At 37.9% G+C, this 26791-nt stretch overlaps 1 protein-coding gene across 1 annotated transcript in view; it reads left to right on the top strand.

Moving 5' to 3' along the window:
- BOD1L1 (biorientation of chromosomes in cell division 1 like 1) overlaps positions 1-26791 on the top strand; it is a 55871-nt gene that overhangs the window by 1257 nt on the left and 27823 nt on the right. The window contains exons 2-10 of the mRNA XM_012737583.2: positions 5234-5358; positions 9655-9845; positions 10349-10960; positions 11498-11647; positions 14639-14805; positions 16322-16433; positions 17079-17217; positions 18500-18572; positions 20356-26479. Coding sequence (XP_012593037.2) covers positions 5234-5358; positions 9655-9845; positions 10349-10960; positions 11498-11647; positions 14639-14805; positions 16322-16433; positions 17079-17217; positions 18500-18572; positions 20356-26479 — 7693 coding nt within the window. The remainder of the gene's footprint in view (positions 1-5233; positions 5359-9654; positions 9846-10348; positions 10961-11497; positions 11648-14638; positions 14806-16321; positions 16434-17078; positions 17218-18499; positions 18573-20355; positions 26480-26791) is intronic.

The following is a 26791-nucleotide window of genomic DNA, read 5'->3' as shown; positions in this document are numbered from 1 at the left end:
TAGAAGCCAGAAAGCAGAAGGGGCATTAGCAGGAACAGGTAGACTTAGGCGGATTGGCAAAGAATGAAAAAAGGAAACCGAGAAGGAGCCCTGAGATGTATGGAAAACCAGTTGAGTCTGGAATTTTGGAAACAGGTGAAGCAGGAAGTATGTTAGAAAATTAATTGGCTTTTGTTCTGTTTTTGGTTTTGGCTTAGATCTGGGTGGGTCTATTGGATTGGAGTTTTGATAGAGTGAGGGTCTGTCTGTTTTCTCTACGTGGCTATTCTCAGGAGCCTTATATCTTTAAGAAAAAGTTGTTTGCAGCATTCACAGATTCTTCCCAGGCTTTGAGGTGAACTGCATACAGTTCCCCTGTCTCCTCTGGGGACACCCTCCTGAAAATCTGGGGACATCTTCCATTTTAAGGACTCTGATACTGGACCCACTATGTAGCATTTCCTTTTTCAGGTACTGGATTTTTTGCACCACAGAGAATTCAGTTTACTTGGGAGTGCTCTTCTATTTAGGAAGTATTAATATTATTTTTCTTACTTTGTTTTAGGCAATATGCACAGCCACCTTTTTAAAAAATAATGACTTATTACCCTATTTATTACTGTTATGTAATGGGAAAAGATTTGACATGGCCAGGTAAATGTTGCCGAAATAAAGCTGGTTATTTGTATCTAATAAGTAGAGATTTCACTTTGCCATTCTCAGAAATCCGTGAATCTGCGTGTTATCATTGTGTATGCAAATTGAAATTTTTAATATACTGATTGGGAGACTGCAATATCTAAGATTCAACTTTGTCTTAATCTCATCCCGACTGAATGTTATTGCTCTGTGTTGTAATATTCCTGCTAGACCCTCTCAAAGTGGAGTATTAAAACCTTTTTGGGGGAGAATGAGGGAAGCACAGTTGCTTTGACAGTCGAATGAAGGCTAGGACCTTCTCCCAAGAAAAATGCATGTATACGTGTTAACATGTTGTTTGTATTAGTTCAAAATGGTTGACTATAGACAATTTCTTATGGCTCTACCTAATACTATATATAATTTCAGGGAGTTCAGGTATCACAGAATAAGATTCCCTGTTTTAATGCTTGAGGCTAGAGAAAAGGAGAACTGAAATGGCATCCTCTTCCTAGACAGAAGAGAACACCTGGATATGGTTGCTCACTCAAACTCTCCCATGATATCTATCTCTATCCCCCACCCCCACCACTACCACCTCTGTACCTTCTTCTGGTTATGTTACAGGTTATGTTCCAGCCTCTCCCTTAACTAGCAATTATGTAGATTTTAATTTAATTTAAAATATTTGTTCTTATTGTGTAGCATTTTACATTCCATTTTCTTATTTAAAAAACAAAAACAAGAAACAGAGTAAGCCTAAAAGTCTCCAAAAAAAAAAAATACAAAAGCCAAAATTTTCTTCATAGGAGCTTAACATTCATATCAATGTAATGAGTGAGCCAAGTAGAAATAAGATTCCCTGTACATGCAAAGGAGCATCACTCTAATGTCCCTGGGTTTCATCTGCCACTTATGGTTTGGGTGCTTTGATACTTGAACCTCAAAGACTGACCTGCTCCCTGTTAAAAAGTCTTATCTGTAGCATATAGGATAGTAGCAGTGACTGGGTTATGTCAGTCGCATACATATTTAAGAATCAAGACATTTGATATCTCCTGGGTACTCTCCAAGAGCAAAACTGTCATCCAGCTTAGTGTGTTTGAACCAGGATGAGAAATACCAAACTCTGCTGCTACTCCTGAAGACCATAGAATCCCCCAACCCCCCCTGAGGTTATTGATGATCCTCAGCTAAGAGAAAGATATGACTATAGCAGACCAAGTCAGCCTTTCCCACCCAAAGAAATAGAACCTGGGGCAGCCCACAGATCCACCTACTGCCAAGCCTCCTCCAATGTAGACTACCAGTTCCTGCATCTCTGGAGTAGGCCCAGTAGTCACAAAAAGCCATTCTGCCTCCTTTGCACTGATTAGCCACTGGGGAGTGTGAGGAGGGAATATGAAGAGGCCCATCATTCTATCCCAGGCAGGGAGCTCACCAACTTAACAAATATGGTACCTCTCTTCCCAAGTAATAAAAGATGATTTGAGGACACTTACTTGCTCAGTTATAAATGGCTCCTGGTCAGTTTTATCACTCAGCAGACATTCACTGAGCAACTCTTATGTACCAGGCTGTTTTTTTTTTTAGGTGCCTGGGATATGGCAGTGAACCCTAGTTCCACTGTTATGGAGCTTACATCCTAGCAAGCAAAGACAACTAATATTGTTTCATGGGTTTTATGGGAAAAAATAAAGCAACATGGGGATGGAAAGGCCTACTGTTTTGTTTCAAGTAAGTTGCTCAGGGAAGGTTTAAAAAAGATGATACTTGAACCATCCATGAAAGAACTGAAGGAGCTGTGCAGCCAGCCGCAGCTCTTTGCGGCCTGAACATTCCAAGAAGAAAGCATAGCAAGTACAAAAGACCGGAGGCAGAACCTGCTAAAGGGAACATGGTAGGAGGTGCTATCAGAGTGCCCCTCTCTGCCTTCCCAGATCTGGCAGGCCTTGGGAGCCATTGGAAGAGTTTGGCTTTTACTCAAGCTCAGAAGCCATTGGCAGGTTGTAAGCAAAAAAAAAAAAAAAAAAAAAAAAAGACATAATCTGATTTCCATTTTATTAGATGAATTGACCATGTATAATTATTCTTTTTTACCATGCATAATTATTAATAGTGTCCCCTTTTCGTGCTCAGTTGTGATCTGATTTGGACAATAAATTATATATATGGGTGACCTGATTTTAGAAGATTTACTCTACCTATTCTGTTGGAAAATATAGACTTTGGGTGGGCAAGGGTGGAAGCAGGGAGGTCAGTTGCTATAATCTGGACAGGAGATGAGAATGCCTTGAGCCAGAGTAAGAGCAATAAAGGTAGTGAGAAGTCGTCAGTTTTGGGATGTATTTTGATGCTAGTGCAGACAGATGTGGGGTAGAAAAGGATGGGTCAAGGATGACTCCAAGGCACTTGACTAAAGCACTGGAAAAGGAAGAAAATATGTATGATATATATGTTCCTAAAAGAATATTTCACAATGAATTTTCAATGTTTCTCTAGTCACTTGACTTTTTACTGAAAGAAGAATTTGGAAACAAGGAAAGTTGCCTGTTGCATAGTTCAAATTTGAATTTGTTGTGGGATGACTAGACTAGAATACTAAATGCATTGTGATGTTTGAGCCTAATAAACGTTTGTTAGATTTGGGAATACTGGAAAGAAAAATTATGCTTTAGAATCATTGGGGAGAAAGAATTAGTTTTAGTTCCCATTGATTTTAGATAAATAGAGAGGAACATGAGAAATGTTCATGAGACTTCTTTGTAGGATAGAAAATAGGTATCAGCAAAAGTTTGAAAATTGGAAATGATGAAAGGACATTGCACAGGGATAAAGCTTTTACCATTCTGTGTTGGAGACAGTTACTCAGTCATCTGACAACTATTCTTTAAGTGCTTATCTGCCTGTGTCAAGCAGTATGATAGGCTTTGAAAAACAAGGTTAAGGGAGATACAGGCTTACACTTCTATGGGGAGATACATATCCCCCCTTCCCAAAATACAGTACAGTGCCAAAAAATGCTTGAATGGTAGTATGTTTAGGGCCTCATAAGCCTACCTTAGGTGTCAGGATGACTTCACAGATTAGGGTGAGCTCTGAGGGTGAGAAATTTGCCAGGGGAACAAGTAGGGGGAAAGGTGGGTGCAGAATATTAAAGGCATAAGAGTTTATATCACTGGAGTATAAACTTGGAAGGTAAAGGGGGACAAATGGCAGAAGGTGAGGCTGTATGGTTTTGCTTAAAATCTTTCAGGAACACTCAAATTCATCTACATTAAAAACTATATAAAAGAGGGGTAGAAAGATCACAAGGGGTAGGGGACAGCCTCTAGGAATAGAATGCAGTCCTGAGTAAATGGATGCACAGTACATTCCTTCCAGGCAGTGTCCTTTTAAGTAGCAGTGACATAGTATGTATCCATTTTCCCTGTTCCCCTATCGGGGGTTCTGAGCCTCAGCACTGTCGATATTTAGGGCTAGATAGTTCTTTGCTGTGGCACCTGTGGGGAGGGAGGCTGTCCTGTGCCTTGTGGGATGTTCAGCAACATCTGTACCTCTGTAGCCTCTACCCACTAGATGCCAGTAGCACTTCTCTCAGTTGTAACAACCAAAAATGTCTTCAGACATTGCCAGATATCCCTGGGTACGGGCAGGGGGAGGGGTTTGCTCTTGGTTGAGAACCACTGCCCTAGGTCAGTTTTAATGCTTAGTTCAAGTTGTGGTCCATCAATAATTTCTCTTTAGTCAATGCCTTTCAACTCATTGCTGCCACCCCAGTATAGACCTTCACTTTAGTTATTGCATTCTTTCCTAAGTGTATTTTGTGTCTGTTTACTCTTTCACTATAGGATGATTAATCATCACAAAGTTCAGTTGTCATATCACTCTGCTCACATGTGCAGTGGTTTCTCATTCTCAAACTCCTGGCCTCAAGTGATCCTCCCGCCGTGGCTTCCCAAAATGCGGGATTATAGGTGTCAGCCACCAAGTCTGCCAGGTTCTCATTCTCTACCTCATCATTCTAAACTTCTTGTACAGGTGCCCAAAGCCTTCTAGCACCTGTCTTCAGCTTCATTTGTCTATTTTTTTATATTTTCTCCTCCAACCAAATTGGACTTCCAACTTGGGGATTCTCCAAATGCTCCTGACCTCAAGTTTTCTCATCCACTCGTTCTTTGCTTGAATTGTTGGCTGTATCTGCAAAGCTGGCCATTCCCATTCCCAGATACATTTTGAAACTTCGAAACTGACTTTTCCAGTTCAAATGCAACATGCTCAATGTCAGATTCTCTCCTTTTCTTTATTCTAAATCATCCAACAGTAACATCTATTTGTGTTTTATTTTCTAGTCCTTTGTCTATAAATAAGTGGTGTTGTTTGTATTCCTCATGTTTCCAAACACCTGGTTCTGGGCAAAATAAGCAGAATTTGAATGAGTATAAGTTATCCTAAAGCAGATTGTCATAAACTATGAAACTTTGTTGCCACATTACTACATTAATATTGTAGTCTAAGAAATGGTAACACAAAGATACATTCCTGTGACTGTCAGCATTGATATTGTATAACATTGAAGCTTTTTAACATTTATGTTTGTTTTTTTTCTCTCTAGCCTGCCTATCAGAACCTGAGGCAGCGTGTTGACAACTTTGTTGCAAACCACTTGGCAACTCACACTTGGAGTCCCCATCTCAATAAAAACCAGCTAAGAAATAATATTAGACAACAAGTTCTCAAGTAAGTCTTAGAAAAAGTATTCCTAAACAGGTTTGAAAATGTCACAACCTACTTTGCCTGAAAGCAGAGACATTGCATGGAAGTTTGTTCATGTAATGATGTTGGCAGTTTTATGAGGTTTGGTGTGGCCACTCTTAGTGATACAGTATAATTTTGTAACGTGATCTAATCACTTCACACACACGCCGCCTCCCCCGCCCCCCCGAATTTTAGCAGTCTGATTTTCCCATAGACTTTTGGAAATATTTGAAGGAAGAAAATAACAACGTGACTTAGAAAAAAAAGAAAGAAAAAAAAAACCAGATATAATATTAATAGATGATAAATTCCATAATATCTCCTATACAGTTTTCAACTGTTTTCTTGACTCTGAAAGAACAGGCTTTATTATTCTTATTTGACAAATAAGGACATTAAAATCACTAAAAAGAAAATATTTTCGCTTGATTTGAGATCATGTCTTCTACCTTCTAATATGTTTCTCCCCCCATTTTATTTGTATTTTACTATGATTTTTAACTCTGTTATTTAGTGGTGACATACCAAAAAAATAAAGAAAGAAATAAAAACATGTCTGGACCTATCAGGGCCATTTTGAGTAAACATAAGATAAAAAGAATGAGAAGAGCTGGCATGTTTAGAGATGTCTAAAAAAATCATATTTACTCAAAAAAAAAAAAAAAAAAAAACTCTTCTAGTTGTTCTTGAATATAAATATTTGCCAAGACAAGAAACCTTCTGGCCCTGCTTCACGCCCCCATCCTAAAAGAGTGACTAAGTTATTTAAAGAACACCTGGTTTCCCTGTCTTAACAAATATTTATGGTCAAGTACATCTTTGAGATGAAATGTGGCTTTTAAACAGTTACATTTATTTTATACCTGCCACCTTAATTTCCTTTTGTCCTATAAGAACCTTGCTGCCTATCTACTGTGACAGTTTCAACCAACAGGAAATCCCACAAATAAAAATTCACACCCTGACTAAAAGACAGACCCATTTAGCCACTGGTAATTCTAGAAACCAGGAACCTGAAGGCCCAGACAAGTTCTCCTTGTGCATAAGACAAGAGGGAACTTAATAATAGCTTTGTTGTCTGCATTTTAGAGGATGTGTGAGGAGCCTAAACAGGAGTCCAGTTGAGATCAAAAGATACCATTAGAGGGCAGCATAATAATACCTGTTGGGGAAAGGTCTAAGCTGTTTTCAGAAAAAGTAGGGACACAAGAGGTGTGTTGGGTGACAGGCCCAGAGGGTTACTCATTTCTAATACTGTGTTCTACCCATCACATAGTGCATTCATTCTACAATTTGCATAGCCACCCCCTCTTTGTTTACAAATGATTGCATTGCTTTAAAAGCATGTTTTGGGGGGTCTTACATTCTTTTTCTTTATATGTTGAGAGACTCAAATGGAAGGCAAACTTCCTGGAATTCCATTTAGTTTGTTAACATACAAAATCTATAAGGTAAGGAAGCAGTTATTTATTCTGTTCTTTTATTTAAAGGAACTAAACTCAGTCTTGCACATGAGAAAATTAGGCACTTTAAATTCTTGTTGTACGGATACAATATATTGTTATCACGAAATCATGTTGGTGAGTTGTAGGCGATTCTTGTGACTATGTCAGTGACTAAATAAATACTGGAGTGATCTACCTATGAGTAATGAAGAATCCCTTATTCTAGAGACATTTTAAAAGAGGGAAAACAGCTGTCTTCTCTTGGATTATTTAGACATTGTTCTTCCTGAGACATTTGAAAATTTTCTTCTAGCTATATTATTTGTTTTTAAATGAACTATTTTCATTTAAGTACCATTAGTAGTTCTGTGTTACTTATAATAACACTTAAAGCTTCCTTAAAGAAAGGGATTATTTAGTTTTGTTCAAAATGATGGTATAGGATTGGACTAACCCCTATAAATATAATTTCAAGCGGTTTTTCATAGACTTTGAGAAATACTCAGTTGACTCAGGTAGAGCTATCTGCTAATATCAACAATTTCAGATGATTCAACTTAATAGCTAACTGCTGACTCAGTAGGAGGGAAAATTTTATTCTACTTAAGCATTCATTTGTACAACAGAATCTGAAAATTTTAGATAGCTCTGAATAATGGTCTTAACTAAACAGAATTTAAAAGGAAGACAAGGAAGTAATTTTAACCAGAAAAATGCCAGCTACTGGCATTTTGGCATTGCCCATGATCCTTGGCCTATGGCTCTTTCCAACTTTGGTGAGGCATCTGTGGCCACTAAGTGCAGTGTGATCATTGACATTGGACTTCATTTTTACTTAAGACCAGAGCTAACCTCCCTGTGAGAGAAGACTAAGGTAGAAGTGTTTCGTTTTTTCAAGATGAGGCTAGGACATAGGCAGACAGAGAAAGGGACTGAAGCAATAATTTGGTGGTTAGGTTTTATTTTTTCATTTTATACTTTTGTACTTGTGCCTTAAATGAAGACATTTTTAAGATTGCTTTTCCTTATGTCTTTTCTACCTCCTATATTTTAAAGACATCTCTAGGATGTAAGAATGTTTTTAGGATTTGCAGTTTTTTAATCTTAGAAATTTGAAAAACAGGTAACCTACTTTGGGCTGAGTTGGCTCATTTTTCTCTATGGCCCACATAAGTAGAATTATAGTTTCACAAGGTGACAAGGTGGCTCAGAAATGAAAATCTAATCCATCCTCTACTCCAGACAGAGTTACATTCAAAGATAGTCCTTGTAAAGTGCAAGGAGATATGCCTCCTCACTCATTCGATAGAGACTGATGCCTAGGAACCAGGAATGACTAGCACATCAGTCTTCTAGCACTATCCTGGGAACTTCAGCTCCTCCAGTTCTTTTATAGGAGAAAAGAAAGCTTAAGTATATTTTTCAAAATACATTTATGTTCTCATATTTTCTCAGACACCTTTGTGCAGAAGCACATTTCAGATATTGTCTGTCTGTCTCTTATATGTGATATTTCTTTAACCTAAAATACCTTTCTGCCCCTTACCTTCTGCAGACATCAAGACTTGGCTCAAATATCTTCTCTTTTATGAAGCATTGCTAAATTATGTTGTATAAGTCTAATAATTTCCTAATCCTCTCCTTTCCTACAGTTCATGGTGTATTCTAGTGCCTGTCATCTCATATTTTAACTGTTTGTGTCAGGCTGGACACCATGGCTCATGCCTATAATCCCAGCACTTTGGGAGGCTGAGGAGGGAGGATCACTTGAGGCCAGGAGTCCGAGACCAGCCTGGGCTCTTACTCGAGGGGGGCGGGGGGCATGGGCAATATATGCAACCTTAACACTAACCTTACATATAACAATATATGTAACCTTAACACATGGGCAATATATGTACCCCCATAATATGCTAAAAATAATAATAATAATGATACCCTATCTCTGAAAAAAATTAGCCAGGTGGTGATGTGTGCCTATAGTCTCAACTACTTAGGAGGCTGAGACAAGAGGATCACTTGAGCCCAGGGGCTGGAGGCTGCATTGAGCTATGACCATACCACTGCACTCTAGACTGGGTAACAGAGCAAGACTCTCTCTAAAAAATAAATAAATAAATGAAATAATTGTGTCTACCTCCCCAACCAGAACAGGAAACAAGTCTGATTTGTAGCTTCTCAGTGGCCAATATGGTACCTGTTAGGTAAAAGATATTCATAATTGTTGAATGAAACAAATCATCAGTTTTTATAGCAGGAAAATAATAAAAAGAAAGCCAGAAGTCTTGTTTTATTTTTGTTTTACTAAAGTTTTCTTTCTTTTGTTTTTAATTTGATGAAATTATACTTTGTGTGTGTTCTTCAGTTTTCCTGGAGACTCTAATGCTTACAAAAGGCTTACATTTTTCTGTTTAATAAAAAGAAAGGTTGCAGAGTCCACAGATCTATTTTATACTCAGAACTCAGCTTTAGTGTTCATATTCTTACATGCCACAGGCAGCATAGGGATGAGATAAGCATCACCTATACACCTGGAGTTTAGATAGTATACCGTGTTTATCTAGTTCTAAGGGTGTTTTGGTTTGTCTGTTTTAGTATTTCCACCAGTGACACAGTGGTAGAAAAGTTTATAGACTTTTTTTGTAGTATAGTATATCTGGATGCCACTATAGCCTGAAACTTCCTGCCTGTTCTTTCTGTATATCCAGATGAATGGATGGGACAGTTTAAAGTTGAACACATACATATAGCAGATGTAGTTTATTTAAAAGTAATTAATGTAAATAATATAAAATTATTTTTTCACTTTTATGTAAATTATCCTGTGTTTCAGATCAGGAATGTTGGAGTCTGGTATTGACCGAATTATTTCTCAGGTTGTGGATCCAAAGATCAACCACACATTTAGACCTCAGGTGGAGAAGGCTGTGCATGAGTTTTTGGCTACACTAAATCACAAAGAGGAAGCAAGTGGCAGCACAGTTCCTGATGATGAGAAACCAGACTCTTCCATCGTTATACAAGGTGCTTTGCTTTTATTCTTGGTTAGTTCCATTGTTTTTCTTCTTGAACTGAGTATCAAGTTAGGGATATTTGGTTCGTAAAAACATTTCTCTATTTGGATACTCTAATGAAATTGTATTTATTTTAAATATCACCCAGATTCCTCAACTGGCATAACATTTCTTTTTCTAGATTAGTAAAAATAATTCACATTTTAGTAATGGTGTGTGTGTGTGTGTATGTGTCATAATAGTGGGAGTAACTATAATAATTAGAAAATATAGTCTTTTTCTGGAAATTAGACTTTTCCCAGATTTTTATACCTTTGCTAAGAGAATGCATTAGAGAGGCAGAGAATTCAGAATATGGTATGTACTAGCACTGGTACCTGAAAGTCTAAAAGAATACAAATGGTCTGCATAGCATATGCATCATAAAAGGATGATAGTGCCATGTAGTATTGATTCACCAGAGGTGTTTGCCTTGTACATAAGATTATTCTAAAACTTATCTTTCCCTCTAAGGTGTTCCTGCTCCTGGGCCCAGTGCTAATGTAGCCAACGATGCCATGTCAATCTTGGAAACCATCACTTCTCTCAACCAAGAAGCTAATGCTGCCAGGGCTTCTACAGAAACATCAAATGCCAAGACAAGTGAAAGAGTATCAAAAAAACTCTCATCTCAGCCAAGTACTGACACTAGTACTGACAAAGAAAGAACTTCAGAGGATGTGGCTGATAAAGAAAAATCTACAGCTGATTCTGGAGGGGAAGGACTGGAAATAGCCCCAAAGTCTGAAGAATTTAGTGATCTCCCTTGTCCAGTTGAAGAAATTAAAAATCACACAAAAGAGACTAATAACTTAATTCTGATAAATAAGGATGTTCAACAGGAAAGCAGTGACCAAAAAATTAAATCAACAGACAAAGGTGAAAAGAAGCCAGACAGCAATGAAAAAGGAGAAAGAAAGAAGGAGAAGAAGGAAAAGACTGAAAAGAAGTTTGATCACTCGAAACGGAGTGAAGATACACAAAAAGTTTTTGAAAAACAAGCAAAGGAAAAAGAAGTCGAGAGTTCAAAACTTCCTTCAGAAAAGAATAGTAATAAAGCTAAAACTGTGGAAGGTACAAAAGAAGGTATATAAAAACTTGCAAAAATCTATGATAGTTTAAAGAACAAAAAGTGTCTATTTAGGGCGGGTATCAAATTTGCTTTCAAATTTTAGTAAATTTATTTGACACTTGTGTTTCAGAACACTGAAAACTTAAATTTGTATGTTTATTTTCCATATAATGTATCTATTCACAGAGTAAATTAATAGAAAAGCTGTGAAATTTGTAATTTGTCTTGTAATTTATTCATATATATTATTCCAAGCACGTTAATTCATAGCTCTATATCCTAATCTGTAAAATATTAGGTAATAAATATTTCATTTACTTAAAATTTATTTTTGGTTATATCATTAACATTGTAAATTAGTAGTTCAGTTATTTTTACAGGGTAGTTTTCCTTTGTATTTTTCTGGAAACAACTTTGCCTTCTTTGATAGTAGACTTTCTTTGATGTATGTTTAAAGCAGAAAATTTTAAATGTAATTTAGTAATTGAGCTCTGAGTATGTTCTTGTAATAAGATGATTTATTTTCTGTGTTTTATTTTCTTCTTGAAAAGATTCCTCTTTGATAGATTCTGATGTGGATGGACTTACAGACATCACAGTTAGTTCTGTCCATACCAGTGACCTTTCATCTTTTGAAGAAGATACCGAGGAGGAAGTTGTAATGTCTGATAGCATGGAAGAAGGAGAGATTACATCAGATGGTAAAGCATTTTACTTAATAATGCCTCTATGAAGCTCCCCATTGAGCATCATTTGCATATTCCTATGGTTATGTCCATAGGTATACCAGTTGTGGTATGGTAGCAAGAGCATGGGACTTTGTTGTTGGAAGATTTGTTTCTGAGTCCCAGCACCAAGGTTGTCTGAGCAAGTCTTGGTAAATTCCTAAATTTTAACAACCCTTGGTTCTTCATCTCTTAACTTCATCACCTAGGACTATTATAAGATTTAGATGAGATAATGTATATGAAGATGTTTTTTGTTTGTGTGTGTGTGACATTTGGAGGAAGCATAGTCCATAACACTGCCCTCACAGCACCAGTTGCAAGTTCAGGGGTCCCCAAGACCACCCTTAGATTTGATAATTCACCAGAAGGACTGACAGAACTCACTGAAAGCTGGTATACTCACAGTTATGGCAGTTACAGTTTATTATAGTTAAGGAACTCATGTTAAAATCAGTCAAGGGAAGAGGTCCATAGGGCAAAGTTCAGGAACATTCCAAACAAGGAGCTTCCAATTTTTCTTCCACCTAAATTTATGGGCAGCGTTACTTCCTCAGTGTTGATGTCTGACAACACACACAGAGTATTGCCAACCAGGGAACTTAACCAGAACCTTTGTGTCCAGAGTTCTTACTGGGTCTCCAGCTTGTAGTCAGAGTTGACCAACTATGTGGCTGATCTCAGTCTCTAGCCCCTCTGAAAAACTGATACTACATGATGCAAAGCCCCTACCCTAAGTCACATTGTTAGACTATTTAGCTTGCCTCAAGACTCCTAGGCAAACAAAAAAACTCCAGTCAAGCGTGGCATTCTAAAGGCTTAGAGATGGCCTCCAGGAAGTTAAGGGCAAAGGCCAAACCTCTTCCGGGTAAGGCCAAATTCTTTATGAAATAGTTTGTTTTTCAGCTAACCCTTCCTAAGCACTTGATGGTGTTCCAGGCAATATGCTAAGTATTTTCTATGTAATAACTCCTGTAACCATCAGAACAACCCCGGGAGGTAGGTGCAAGTGAGGAAACAAAGTCACAGAAAGATGTGTCTTGTGCAAAGTAACTACAAGTTAGTGAACACAAATGCAGATTTCAAACCTGAATCTGTGCCTCTAACTAATGCAGATTCAGCATCTTATGCTGCTCTTTACCACATGACTAAATTCTGTTTATGACTTTTTTAAAAAGTTAAAAATATTGAATTTTATTTGCTATTGCCTGAAGATAGCATCTTGTAAATTTGCCACTGGCTTTTGGCCAATTAATTTCTTTCTATTTATAGTAGAGACAGGGTCTCGCTCTTGCTCAGGCTGATTTCGAACTCCTGACCTCGAGCAATCCGCCCGCCTTGGCCTCCCAGAGTGCTAGAATGACAGGCTGCCACTGGCTTTTGAATAGGATACCTAGGTAGAAAACCATAGGGGAGAAAAAGTAGAAGCTTTTAACCCCCTTAGATGTACTTCTCAGTCCCTCACATCTTTTATTTTTTTCTTCGTTTTCATGAAAAGCTAAATTACTTACCCAAAAAAGCAATAGCAACACTTCTTAGTTGTCATATCTGTCCTCATGAGGTCAGTTCTGTATTACCTATGTAGGAAGAATGCTCCTTATCCTGTGAACACTCCACTTTCTCTACCCTAATGAATTCTAATTCCTGATGCTTTTTGGGTCTTGTAAAGTTTTTTCCTAGACAGTAAATACATTTTATAAAGTAAGAAGATGCTATTTTAAGAATACTAAGTGGTAGGAAACGAAAACTTTGTTTACTTCTTGGTGTGTCAAAGGAAAACAAATTACCTTCCTAATTAATGTAGAGGGGTTTTAGTATATACTTGGTGTAGACCAGTTATTGATTCCTGCCTCTTCCCTAAATGATAAACTTAGCAGTATTCATTAAAATCTCGAGTTTATTTGAAAGTACAGCATCAAGTGAATTTGTTCAACTTAACAGGGCTAGAGCATTCATATCAAGTTCATTAGCAAACAAATAAGAATTAGCTATTTGTCAGGAGAACATCCTATGAGGTGGGGGACAGTTGGAGGCCTTAGGCTGAGATAGCTCCAGTGCCTAGGGTTCTTACATAATCAAATTGAAGTAAGTGTAAATAGAAAAATAAAATTTCAGCTATAGCCAGTCAGAAACCACCTATTAACCTCTAACTAGAGACTTTCCTTCAGATTGTACCCAAATAAGACAAACATCTAGCTATTGCCAATCTAGTAATTTATTTACTTTGCTTTCGTGTTCAGCTTATAAAATACTGCTATTCACGCTGCTAAATCAGAGCTCTCTGAATCTCTCCTGATTCTGAGTGATGCCTGATTCATGAATTATTTTGCTCAAGTAAACTCTGTTAAACATAATTTTATCTACGGTTTTTCTTTTAACAACATAAATAACTATAATGTCTTATTTTTATTTGCATTCATCCTTTTGTATGAGATACTGATTATTAAGAAATAAATGACGCCTGTAATCCTAGCTCTTGGGAGGCCGAGGCGGGCGGATTGCTCAAGGTCAGGAGTTCAAAACCAGCCTGAGCGAGACCCCGTCTCTACTATAAATAGAAAGAAATTAATTGGCCAACTGATATATATATAAAAAAAATTAGCCGGGCATGGTGGCACATGCCTGTAGTCCCAGCTACCCGGGAGGCTGAGGCAGAAGGATCACTCGAGCCCAGGAGTTTGAGGTTGCTGTGAGCTAGGCTGACGCCACGGCACTCACTCTAGCCCGGGCAACAAAGCGAGACTCTGTCTCAAAAAAAAAAAAAAAAAAAAAAAGAAATAAATGAGCATATGGATTGTAGCTTTTAAAAATGTCAGTTTCTATAATTTTCACATATTGATATTTCCCCTTTTGGACCTACAAATAAACGTAAACTACATTGATACAGCTTTTGCTACTTGTACAGAATAATATTGATTTTATTGCTATTTCACAGGAGCACTCCTCTTTCTATTAACTTTCTTCCAGATGAAGAGAAGAACAAACAGAATAAAACAAAAACTCAAACTAGTGATTCTAGTGAAGGAAAAGCAAAAAGTGTACGACATGCTTATGTTCACAAACCGTATCTTTACTCAAAGTACTACAGTGATTCTGATGATGAACTTACTGTAGAACAACGGCGACAGTCTATTGTAAGTCCAATTTGATCTGTTATTTTTAGCCTACTTCATCAGGTTGACAAACTTGGATAGTCTGTGTGCAAGTTATTGGTATGCATATGAAACAGAGAAATCCTGTCATTTAGGTATAATAGATAAAAAAACATGTGACAGGTATTTGTGTCATCATTACTAATATAGGAGTATCTCTTATCTGAAATGCTTGGGACCAGAAGTGTTTTGTATTTTGGAATATTTGCATATATATAATGAGATATCTTGGAAATGGGACCCAAATCTAAGCCTGAAATTCATTTATGTTTCATGTACACCTTAGACGTGTAGCCTGAAGATTATTTTATACAATGTTTTTAATAATTTTGTGCATGAAATAAAGTTTGGACTGTGTTTTGACCACCACCTGTCACATGAGGTCAAGTGTGGAGTTTTCCACTTGTGATGCTCAAAAAGTTTCAGATTTTGGAGCAATTTGAATTTTCATATTAGGGATATTCAACCTGTAGTAGTAAAAAACTGATAACAACCTAAATGTTTCACAGTATAAAAATATTTGAATCAAGTGTAGATCCAATCATACAAAGATATAGTATGCAGCTATTAACATCATATTGAGAGAGAAATGCAGTTCACATGTTGCTAGATTTGAAAATGTTTCCAATTATAACACATGCCATTGAATTAATGACAGCTTTTTAGAGAAAATCGCAACCTCATTATATGTATACACCAGTTTTAATATGGGTTATAATTTCAGAAACATTAAAATCTGAAAAGTTGTATATATTCCAGAATCAGGAAATATTATTACCTAGAAAAATGATTTGAAGGAACCACACCAAAGTGCTAATACTGGTCAGCCCTCCTTCCAGACTTGTCTCTTCAAAAGCTTACTTGGTTAGGGGTTATGCATCTGCTTAGGATTTTTTGGTGCTTAGACTTTGAGCTGGGCCAGAACAGGGTACTGGGAGTAGCATAACTATTGTGCATTCTCCCTGGTTTAATACAACAGCAGAAAGTCCCAAGTCCAAAGCCTAGGTCCCAAAAATATAACCAGCAAATCAAATTTATTGTAGGGTTAGCTTATCACTTGCATCTGCATTTCAGCTTTTTCATTGAAGAATAATTGAAAAGTTACGGAGCCCTAACTGTATATACTTGGTGTTCATAGATATTTTCATAGCTGTCTTTTTAATTGAAACAACCAGTTTATTTAACCACTTTTTCCCAAAATAATATTTCTCCCATCCTTTAAACTAATGGCATTCTAAAAAAGTAATGGAAAATTTTCACATCTATCTCTTTTATTCTGGTAGCTTCTAAATTGAAACACACATACATATATACATAAATACATAAATACAGATATGTGTGTGTAACATATATATATATAGTGTATATGCACTTTTGCAGAGCCCATTAATTTGTAAGAACATCTGAAGGGCAAACCAAGAATTTGTTTTATATATTATTTTTCAGAGTGTTTTTGCTTTTGACTGATAATCTGACAGAGTATATTTTGTGGTTTCAGGCTAAAGAAAAAGAAGAGAGGCTTTTAAGACGGCAAATTAATAGAGAGAAACTTGAAGAAAAACGAAAACAGAAAGCAGAAAAGACAAAGTCTTCAAAAGCCAAGAGTCAGGGTATAGGAGATGTTAACTTTTAATATTTAAATTATCTTATATATTCCATTATTTTCTAGATATTCTTATATTACCTATGAGATATGAATATAAAATAAAATGATGTATTCTCAAATATGGATATGGAAGAGTTCCTTACTTGTTAATCTCATTTTTTTAGTAATTTTTCTTTTTTATTTTATTGGTATATCTAAATTAAACATTTTGTCAGGTACCAGCATATGCAGCTCATTTGTTAACAGTTTATTTTCCAGTAATGGTTGAATGAATTATCACTGGAAATTGGATTTTTAACACATAAGTAATCAAGCCTTGCTGGTAATATGACATGGAATTAATCTATGCTATGTTAACTAAAATGTCAGGCATTTTTCTAGAATATTGCATCCAGCAAAATTGCATTCCCTGTGGGCGGTAATCCTGTGTAATATGTGAGTTCATGCACACACATACTTTTATGACTATTTGAAATAGAAAAGATAAGACTTCCCCATCTAAAATAATTACGTTTATTCTAGCACAACTTAATGATATTAAAGCCATTTTGCCTTTTTACAATGATTAGAAAAATCTTTAAAAAATAAGTATTATACTATATATAAATCTCTTTTCTAAAATACATTTTATTGATTGTTTCTTTCCCAGGCAAAAATAGTGTGGACTTAGAAGAATCATCAACAAAGAGTTTGGAACCTAAAACCCCGAGAATTAAAGAAGTCCTTAAAGAACGGAAAGTGTTAGAGAAAAAAGTAGCCTTGAGCAAAAAAAGAAAAAAAGATTCCAGGTATATATTTTATCTGTTCATATTCCCATTATAACACTCCCCTGGATTACTTTCAGAAAGAAGCATGGCAGTAAAGATTTATACCTTGAACATGTATGTTACTACATGTTTATAAAGAACCTTAATTTGAGTTTCTTTTTTTTTTTTAGACAGAGTCTTGCTCTGTTGCCCCGGGTAGAGTACAGTGGCATCATTATAGCTCACTGCAACCTCAAACTCCTGGGTTCAAGCAATCGTCCTGCCTTAACCTCCAGAGTAGCTGGGACTACAGTCATGTGCCACCATGCTGAGTTAATTTTTTCTATGTTTAGTAAACACTGAGTCTCACTCTTGCTTAGGCTGTTCTCAAACTCCTGAGCTCAAGTGATCCTCCCACCTTGGCCTCCCAGAGTTGCCAGGATTATAGACATGACTCACTGTGCCCATTGGGTTTCATTTTTAGTATCATAATTCATTATGTTAATATCTAACATTTCTAAGTAATGCATGATCTTTTTGTGGTCCCAGATCTTTTTGATAATCTGATAGGATATTTGGACCCTCTTCCTAGAAAAAGTACATGCATAAATACACAATAATCTCTAGAATTTCAGAAAGTATATGGACCCTGTAGGAGTACTCCGTAAGTATTCTTGTTCTAAGTATTCAATAAACACTTACAATGATTGTGTCCTTCCTCCAGTCTTTCCATGCAGTCTTTTTACTGGTATTCCATGTTTCTCCCCTCAACCCAGAATCTGAGCCAGATTCCTTGTTAATACTGCATTATCATTGTTAATTCCTGAAGAATTAGAAAGCCTTAGAGAGTGGCTATGAAGTCATGTGGGCCATGGCCTACAATTTTGCTGTTATATCAAATTGCAATTATGTGAATTTTTCACAGACTTCAAGATAACCGAATCAATAATTTGTAGAACTCAGAGAGGTCAGCTCTCACATTTCTTATTAGGTCTTATTCCTATTGATCTGAATAAATAAGAATGCTCTCTTTCCTCAAAAGATAATAATTTCAAAGTGTAATTATACCCCATAAAATATTCATCTTCAGGCAACAAATCAGGAATTTTGTTTCATCTACTTTCCTTTACCACCAAGAGTAGTTCATGCCACATTTGGGATTGTGTTCTCCTCTGTTAACTAAGAATAGGATTAAAATTGAAATGTAACAACTCTCCATTTATGGATCAAGTGTCTATAGTAAAGGAAAGCTTTTTATTTTTTAACCTTCCTGAAAAAATCTTACATTTGTTTCAAAGTTTATATTTGACTCTCTCCCCCTTAGGAATGTTGAAGAGAATTCCAAAAAGAAACAGCAATCTGAAGAAGATTCCAAAGAAACCCTCAAAACAAGTGAGGTGTGTCCTAATCAATGAAACCTCATTTCAAATGCTCTTTTGCTAGATATAGGCCATTTAGTACTTTGGAGTAAAACTTAGAATGCATTTTGATTTTTTTCAAATTAAATTTAAAAATCCTTCATGTCATTTTTGAACTCCCATTCTATTATGATATGACATCCTCATTTTGGTGAGTTGATTTATATGATCTTTTATCTAAGTAATAACTACTTTTCTTCTCTTCCTTCCTCTTCTCCCCCTATTTCTCGTATTTACAATAACAAAATTCTCAGTAATAATGAAAAAGGAAAAGGGGGAAAAACTTAAAATCCCTCCACCATAACAAATTATCCCTTTTATTCGCTTTCATTCCTTGTCCACATGTGTACATAATTTTTTAGAGTGGAAGTAACCTGGAAAAATGTTAAAAACATTTTATTCATTTCATGTTACCTTGTAAGCCTCCTCATTTAAAGATTGCATAGTGCTATATTAAATGGATATACCACAATTTATTTAAGCATTTTCTTATATTTCATCACTTAGGTCATTTCCAAGATTTGATCATTTTAAATGGTAAAAATATATGCAATGAATATGTTTATTCCCTTTTTAGGATTATTTTCATAGGACAGATTTTTGCTTTCACTGGCTTCTTATATTCTTATTTACAAAACCACATCTCTAATTCTGTAGCTGAAGTATCTTAATATTTTCAGAGGAAAAAACTAATAATTTAGAGATTCATAGTTCATAGTCAGCAAATATCTTTAATTTTTTTATTCAAAAATTAAGAGCATATTTAGAAGTATATCCTGATGTTTTAATGGCATATTTAAAACATTTAACTTTATTTTGTGATAAATTTCTATGAGAAATGATCTCATAAAATTTTAAAGTATTATGTTCTGATCTCAGTATTTGTAGAAGTATATTAACCTTTGTGTTGAAATTTAAGGATATTCAGTATTGAGCTAACAAAGCAACACAATGGTCTTTCTCAGGACTTCTTTTGAATAAGAATAATTATAGCTAGTAGTTAGCAAGTCTTTATTGAAGTAGATTTAGTCAACATCAACTCATTAATATTAATAATATTGTTAGTGCCAAACCATGGGGTGGGGAGGAAGGTTTAGATGCTGTATGTCTCAGCATCTTCCTTTTAATATATAAGTATATACAGTTGTTATATATGATATTGTTATTATAGTTATTGTGTGCATCTGAAATTTCATATGTAAAATATTATACAAGTGGCCTAAATTCATGAGATTTCCATAAATGATTTTATGGAAATAAAAACTTCCTAAGTTAAATATAGGAAGTCTTTATTTCGGTATGAAAATTGTAAATTGTCTTCATCATCAGGTATTATGTTTTTAGACTAAAAAAAACATTGGACTGTCATTCATTCAGCTTGTTTATTGATTACTGCTGGACCTTAGTGGGCTCTAGTGATTCAAAGTTGAGGAATGCATAGGTGAATTTCAGGAGAAATCACTTGTCTCTGCAGAGTGCTAGCAATGTAGTGGGAGGAGTACTAGACTTAGAATGAGATCATCTAAATTCAATCTAACACACCTACTTGTTGCCTGGGTGTCACGTTATTAAACCACACTCGGGTTCAATTTTCTGATGCATCAAATGAGGTTAGTCATACCTACCACCGGCTGCTTACAAGAATTAAGTGAGATGTAACATATGTGACAGCACTCAACATATTAAAGGCACCCAAATGTTAAATTTGAACCTAAAAATTGATTGTGGCATTTCTCATATTTCAACCTTTATTTTCTTCCAGCATTGTGAAAAAGAAAAGGTGTCTTCTTCAAAGGAACTGAAGCATATTCATGCAAAAAGTGAACCAAGTAAACCTGCCCGGAGACTTTCAGAGTCTTTACATTCAGTTGATGAAAACAAAAATGAATCCAAAATAGAAAGAGAACACAAAAGACGAACATCTACCCCTGTAGTGGTGGAAGGGGCACAGGAAGAGACTGACACAAAAGATGGAAAAAGGCAAGTAGAACGCTCTGAAATTGGCACTGATGAACCCCAGAAACAGAAAGGCACGTTTAAAAATGAAAAACATCTAAAGAAAGATGATTCTGAAGTATCACATTTGAAAAGCCTACCTAAGAAAGAGGTGAAATCTTCCAAGGAGAAGCCTGAAAAAGAGAAAACTCTGTCGGAAGACAAATTGTCTGTGAAACATAAATATAAAGGTGACAGTATACATAAAGTGGGTGATGATACTGAACTTCACTCTTCTGAGAAAGGTTTAAAAGTAGAAGAAAATATTCCAAAGCAAAGTCAACAAACAAAGCCTTCTTCAGATGATAAAGCTGAACGAAAAAGCAAACATAGAAATGAAAGGAAATTATCAGTTTTAGGCAAAGATGGGAAGCCAGTTTCTGAATATATTATAAAAACAGATGAGAATGTTCGTAAAGAAAACAACAAAAAAGAGAGACACTTGTCAACCGAAAAACCTAAGGCAGAGCACAAATCAAGAAGATCAAGTGATTCTAAAATTCAGAAAGATTCTCTGAGTTCCAAGCAACATGGTATCACACCACAGAGAAGAAGTGAAAGTTATTCAGAAGATAAATGTGATACGGACTTGACTAATTTAGATAGTAATTTTAAACCAGAAGAGGTTGGTCACAAGGAGAAACGAAGATCAAAGAGCTTGTTAGAAGAGAAACTTGTGTTGAAGTCTAAATCAAAAAGTCAAGGCAAACAGTTAAAAAGTGTAGAAACAGAATTACAAGAAAGTATCACAAAACAGGCAACCACTCCAAAACAAGATAAAGAGAAGAACACAGAAGATAATGACTCAGAAAAACAGCGAAAGTCAAAAGTTGAAGACAAACCTCCTGAAGAAACTGGTGTTGAAACTGTATTAGAGACTTCTGCTTCTTCCACACATAGCACACAGAAAGATTCCAGTCATAGAACTAAGTTACCATTAGCAAAGGAGAAATCGAAGGGTGATAAAGATTCAAGCTCCAGGCTTGAGAGAAAGTTATCAGATGGACATAAAAGCAGAAGCTTGAAGCATAGTAGTAAAGATGTGAAAAAGAAGGAAGAAAACAAGTCAGATGAAAAGGATAGTAAAGAAATTGATAGTAATCACGAAAAGGCCAGAGGAAATAGCTCAGTCATAGAAAAGAAATTAAATAGAAGATTGTGTGAAAATCGAAGAGTAAGCTTATCACAAGAGATGACCAAAGGAGAAGAAAAATTAACAGCAAATACTTTGGGCACTCCCAGTAGCTCCTCCCTTCAAAGACCAAAAAAAAGTGGTGATACCACATTGATCCCTGATCAAGAGCCAATGGAAATTGATTCTGAGCCAGGTGTTGAAAATGTATTTGAAGTTTCTAAAATTCAAGACAGCAACAATAGTAGTTCTCAACAAGATACTGACTCTGAAAGTGTTATGAAACAAAAAACTACTGCCACAGTTCTAAAGGATGAATTACGAACTCATACAATAGATTTAAAAACAACAGCTCCAGCCTGTAAATCAGGGCGTGGAACAGGAGTTACTAGTAATTCTGAAAAGCATGCTGACCATAGAAGCACGCTGACCAAGAAAGTGCACATCCAAAGTGTTGTGTCCAAACTGAATCCTGGGGAAAAGGAACCTATTCAACAAGGAACTCATGAAGTGAATGTAGACTCTGAAACTGTTCATAGAATGTTACCTAGTGCCCTGTCAGAAAATGATAGGGTGCAAAAGAATTTGAAAAGCACAACCAAACCCACTGAAGAACGTGTTGCTCAAGGAGATACTGCTCTTGAACATTCCACAAATATAGCCCCCTCTCCATCCTTAAGTTCAGTGACTGTTCTGTCTCAGAAAGAATCTCATGATTCAGATGTAACTCCTCTAGCTAACAAAAGAACTGTTTTAGAAGGTGGCACAGCCAGCACCTCCCCTGTGGATCACTGTGCTATCCCTAACCAAAGTTTGACTGTTAAGGAATCAGAAGTCCCTAGGACAAGTGACAGCAAAGAAGGTGGTGAAGGTTCCCCATTAAATACACCAGCAAAAGCCAACATCACTAGCAGAAGACACATTCCAGAAGGTTACCAGGCCACTTTATTGGACGGTAAGCAAGGAAAAGTCATCATGCCTCTTGGGAGCAAGTTAACAGGCATGACTGCGGAAAATCAGAATGTTAACAAAGAAGGTAGCTTGGTGGACGTGGCCCAGAAAGAAAGTGACGTAAGGGCAGAGCCCAGTTTAAAGCAGACAACTAGAGCAACAGTAGAAAATGGCAAGAAGGATGGCATTACTGTTGATCATATGGTAGGCATGAGTACAAGAAAAGATACTGAAGCTGTCAGACTTAAGCATGATCGAGGCCCAGGTGAAATAAAAGACCCATCAATTGATGTTGAAGGAAGGAATGAAAACAGTGAAGTAGACACCAGTGCTAATGGTGGCTCTGCATCCTCCGTTTTGCACCAAAAGAATAGAAAAACTGAGGATGTGGCAGCTGGACCTGGTAGAACAGAAAAGCCTTCTGTTGCCACTAGTACTGAAAGGAGCACCAAAAGTGTCACTGTAAGCCCAGTGAAGGCTGGGGCTGCCACAACCACTTCTTCAGAAACCAGAGATAGTGAGGTGGCTTTGCCTTGCACCAGCATTGAGGCAGATGAAGGCTTCATAATAGGTACAAACCCCAGAAACCATCCTCGTCATGCAGGCGTAGAAGCCAGTGAATGTACTGTTTTTGCTGCAGCTGAGGAAGGTGGAGCTGTTGTCACAGAAGGATTTGCTGAAAGTGAAACCTTCCTCACAAGCACCAAGGAAGGAGAAAGTGGGGAGTGTGCTGTGGCTGAATCGGGGGAAAGAGCAGCAGACCTAGTGGCTTCTCGTGCAGTTAAAACCGAAGCCAATGTGAATAGTGTTGTGACTGAGGAAAAGGATGATGCTGTAACCAGTGCAGGCTCTGAAGAAAAATGTGACGGTTCTTCCTGTAGAGACTCAGAAATAGTCGAAGGAACTGTTACTTTTATTAGTGAAGTTGAAAGCGATGGAGCAGTTACAAGTGCTGGGACAGAAATAAGAGCAGGATCCCTAAGCAGTGAAGAGGTCGATGGGTTCCAGGGAAATATGACAAGATTGGGCCCCAAAAAAGAAACAGAGGGCACTGTGACATGTACAGGAGCAGAAGGCAGGAGTGATAACTTTGTAATCTGCTCAGTAACCAGGGCAGGGCCCCGAGAGGAGCGCATGGTTACAGGTGCACATGTGGCCCTGGTAGATAATGACACACCACCAGGAACAAGTGCCAGCCAGGAAGGAGACGGTTCTGTAAATGATGGTATAGAAGGTGAGAGTGCAGTCACCAGCACGGGGATAACAGAAGAAGATGGAGAGGGGCCAGCAAGTTGTACAGGTTCAGAAGACAGCAGTGAAGGCTTTGCTATAAGTTCTGAATCAGAGGAAAGTGGAGAGAATGCCATGGACAGCACAGTAGCCAAAGAAGTCACCAATATACCATTAGTTGCTGCTGGTCCATGTGATGATGAAGGCATTGTGACCAGCACAGGCGCAAAAGAGGAGGACGAGGAAGGGGAGGGCGTTGTGACTAGTACTGGAAGAGGAAATGAAATTGGGCATGCTTCAACTTGCACAGGGATGGGAGAGGAAGGTGAAGGGGTATTGATTTGTGAAAGTGCAGAAGGGGACAGCCAGATTGGCACTGCAGTGGAGCACGTGGAGGCTGAGGCTGGAGCAGCCATCATGAATACAAATGAAAGTAATGTTGATAGCATGAGTGGTGCAGAGAAGGAAATCAAGGACACAGAGATCTGCTCTAGTGCAAAAGGGATAGTAGAAAGCAGTGTGACCAGCGCAGCTTCAGGAAAGGAAGAAGTGACACCAGTTCCAGAAGGTTGTGAGGGTCCCATGACTAGTGCTGCTTCTGATCAAAGTGACAGTCAGCTCACCAGGAAAGAAAAAGTTGAAGATACCACTATTTCCACTGGCCTGGTGGGGGGCAGTTATGACGTTCTTGTATCCGGAGCAGTTCCAGAATGTGAAGTTGCCCACACGTCACCAAGTGAAAAAGAAGATGAGGGTATCATCACCTCTGTAGAAAATGAAGAGTGTGATGGCCTTATGGCCACTATGGCCGATGGTGAGATCACCAACCAAAATAGCCTCGCTGGGGGCACAAGTCAAGGCAAAGGCTTGATGATTTCCACCAGCACAACAAATGATGATGCCCCTCAGGTAAGCACGATGATAACTACAGGAGAAGGTCATTCAAGTGCTCTGAGAACTGAAGAAAATGTAGAAGGCACCAGAGTAAACATGGAAGAATTTGAGGCCCCCATGCCCAGTGCAGTTTCAGAGGAGAGCCAGCTCACCCCTGGCAGAAATGAGGAGAAAGATGAATGTGCCATGATTTCCACAAGCATAGGGGAAGAGTTTGAAGTGCCCATTTCCAGTGCATCAACCACCAAGTGTGCTGAAAGTCTGCAGCCAGTTGCAACCATGGAAGAAAGAGTTAAAGGTCCAATCTCGGTAAGCACTGCTGACTTTGAGATGCCTATGCCCAGTGCACCCCCAGGAGTCGAGAGTCCCCTTGCCTCAACCAGCAAGGAGGAAAAGGATGAATGTGCTCTCATTTCTACCAGCATAGCAGAGGAGTGTGAAGCCTCTGTTTCTGGAGTAGTTGTTGAAAGTGGAAATGAGCAAGCTGGGACAGTCATGGAAGAAAAAGACGGAAGTGCTATCATCTCCACAAGCTCGGTGGAAGACTGTGAGGGCCCAGTGTCCAGTGCTGCCCCTCAGGAGGGTGTCCATCCCTCAGTCACACCAGTGGAGGAGATGAGTGACACTGCCATGATTTCCACAAGCACCTCTGAAGGATGCGAAGCAGTCATGATTGGTGCTGTACCTCAAGATGAAGATCGGCCTGCCATTGCCAGAGTGGAAGACTTGAGTGATGCTGCCATCATCTCTACCAGCACAGCAGAATGTGTGCCAGTTGTCAGCATCCACAAACAAGAAGAGAATCAGCTGACTGCAAACAACTCAGGAGGAAATGGTGACCTGTCAGCCGCAAATGTGAACAAGTGTGAGGTGCCCATGCCCAGCCTAATTGCTGAGAATAATTGTCATTGTCCTAGGCCATTCACAGGAGGCAAAGAAGTGATGGCAGCGAGCACTAAGGAAGCGCATGACGGGCTGTCAGTCCAAGAGCCCTCTGCAGGACAAGGCCATCCAAGTGCTATGTGTGCACAAGAAGAGGGACATGGCAAGGAGTGCCCTGGCAAAGGGCCGCTTTCAGGAAGAGGACAGAAAGAGAGTGCTTTGCACCTCATAAATGCAGAAGAACAGGGTATGTTATTGAGCTCTGTACAAAGAGAAGAGATAAGCCCAGAGGCAGGGGTAACAGGGGCCAGTAGCACAGCAAGTTGTTCAGCAGGAAGGATTTTGGAGAGTAGTGCTGGCTCACCTGTCCCTGTGAGAGGACCAGGACAGATTATAGAGTATCCCTCTGTCAGTATTTTCTATTTGGCAGCAGTAAATACCGGTGCTAAAAAAGCTGGCAACATGCCACCTGTCAAAGACTCTGCAGCTGAGCATTCCTCTGTTCCTCCTGATCAGCAGGGGCCTGAACACAACCTGAAAACCACTACCACCAAATGTATTACTGGCCAAGAATCAAAAATTGTTCCTTCCCACACAACGATCCTTCCAGCTGCCCACCATGTAGCTCTGTCAGCTCCTAAACGTGAGCAGGACTTGACTACAAAGAGTAATCATAGTGGCGGACGGACCGATCAAGCATCCACTGAGAAAACAAGAGGCGGTAATGGCATGAGGAAATCATTCCCTGAGGAAGGAGACTTCTCAGTCACTGTTTCTTCCAAAGTAAATTTGTGTGACATAGGTGAGAATCTTTTCCTAATTGCAATATTAGCGTTTTACAAAGATGATTACAACAGAGTACGTTTAGGACAATCCTCTAAAAGATGGTTTTGGTTCCAGAGTGATAAATGTATATTTTTTTCTCGTATCATAATGTTGCAAAATGACTCTTTATCAAATTTGAAGGTCAAGCTTCTCTAAAAGATACCTGTGTTTAAAGGTTTAAAACCTTGGACCTCTTTTTTGTGTGTGAGAAGAGGCAGGAGGCTGAGGCATATCAAGTCAGCTACCTGTATGACTGTTGCAGGTCACTAACGCTCTTTGACCTTCAGGT

The sequence above is a fragment of the Microcebus murinus genome, chromosome 3 (genome assembly GCF_040939455.1).
Source record: "Microcebus murinus isolate Inina chromosome 3, M.murinus_Inina_mat1.0, whole genome shotgun sequence".
Classification (NCBI taxonomy): Eukaryota; Metazoa; Chordata; class Mammalia; order Primates; family Cheirogaleidae; genus Microcebus; species Microcebus murinus.
The sequence above is the reverse complement of the archived record's forward strand: the minus strand, read 5'-3'. Positions and strand labels throughout refer to the sequence as shown.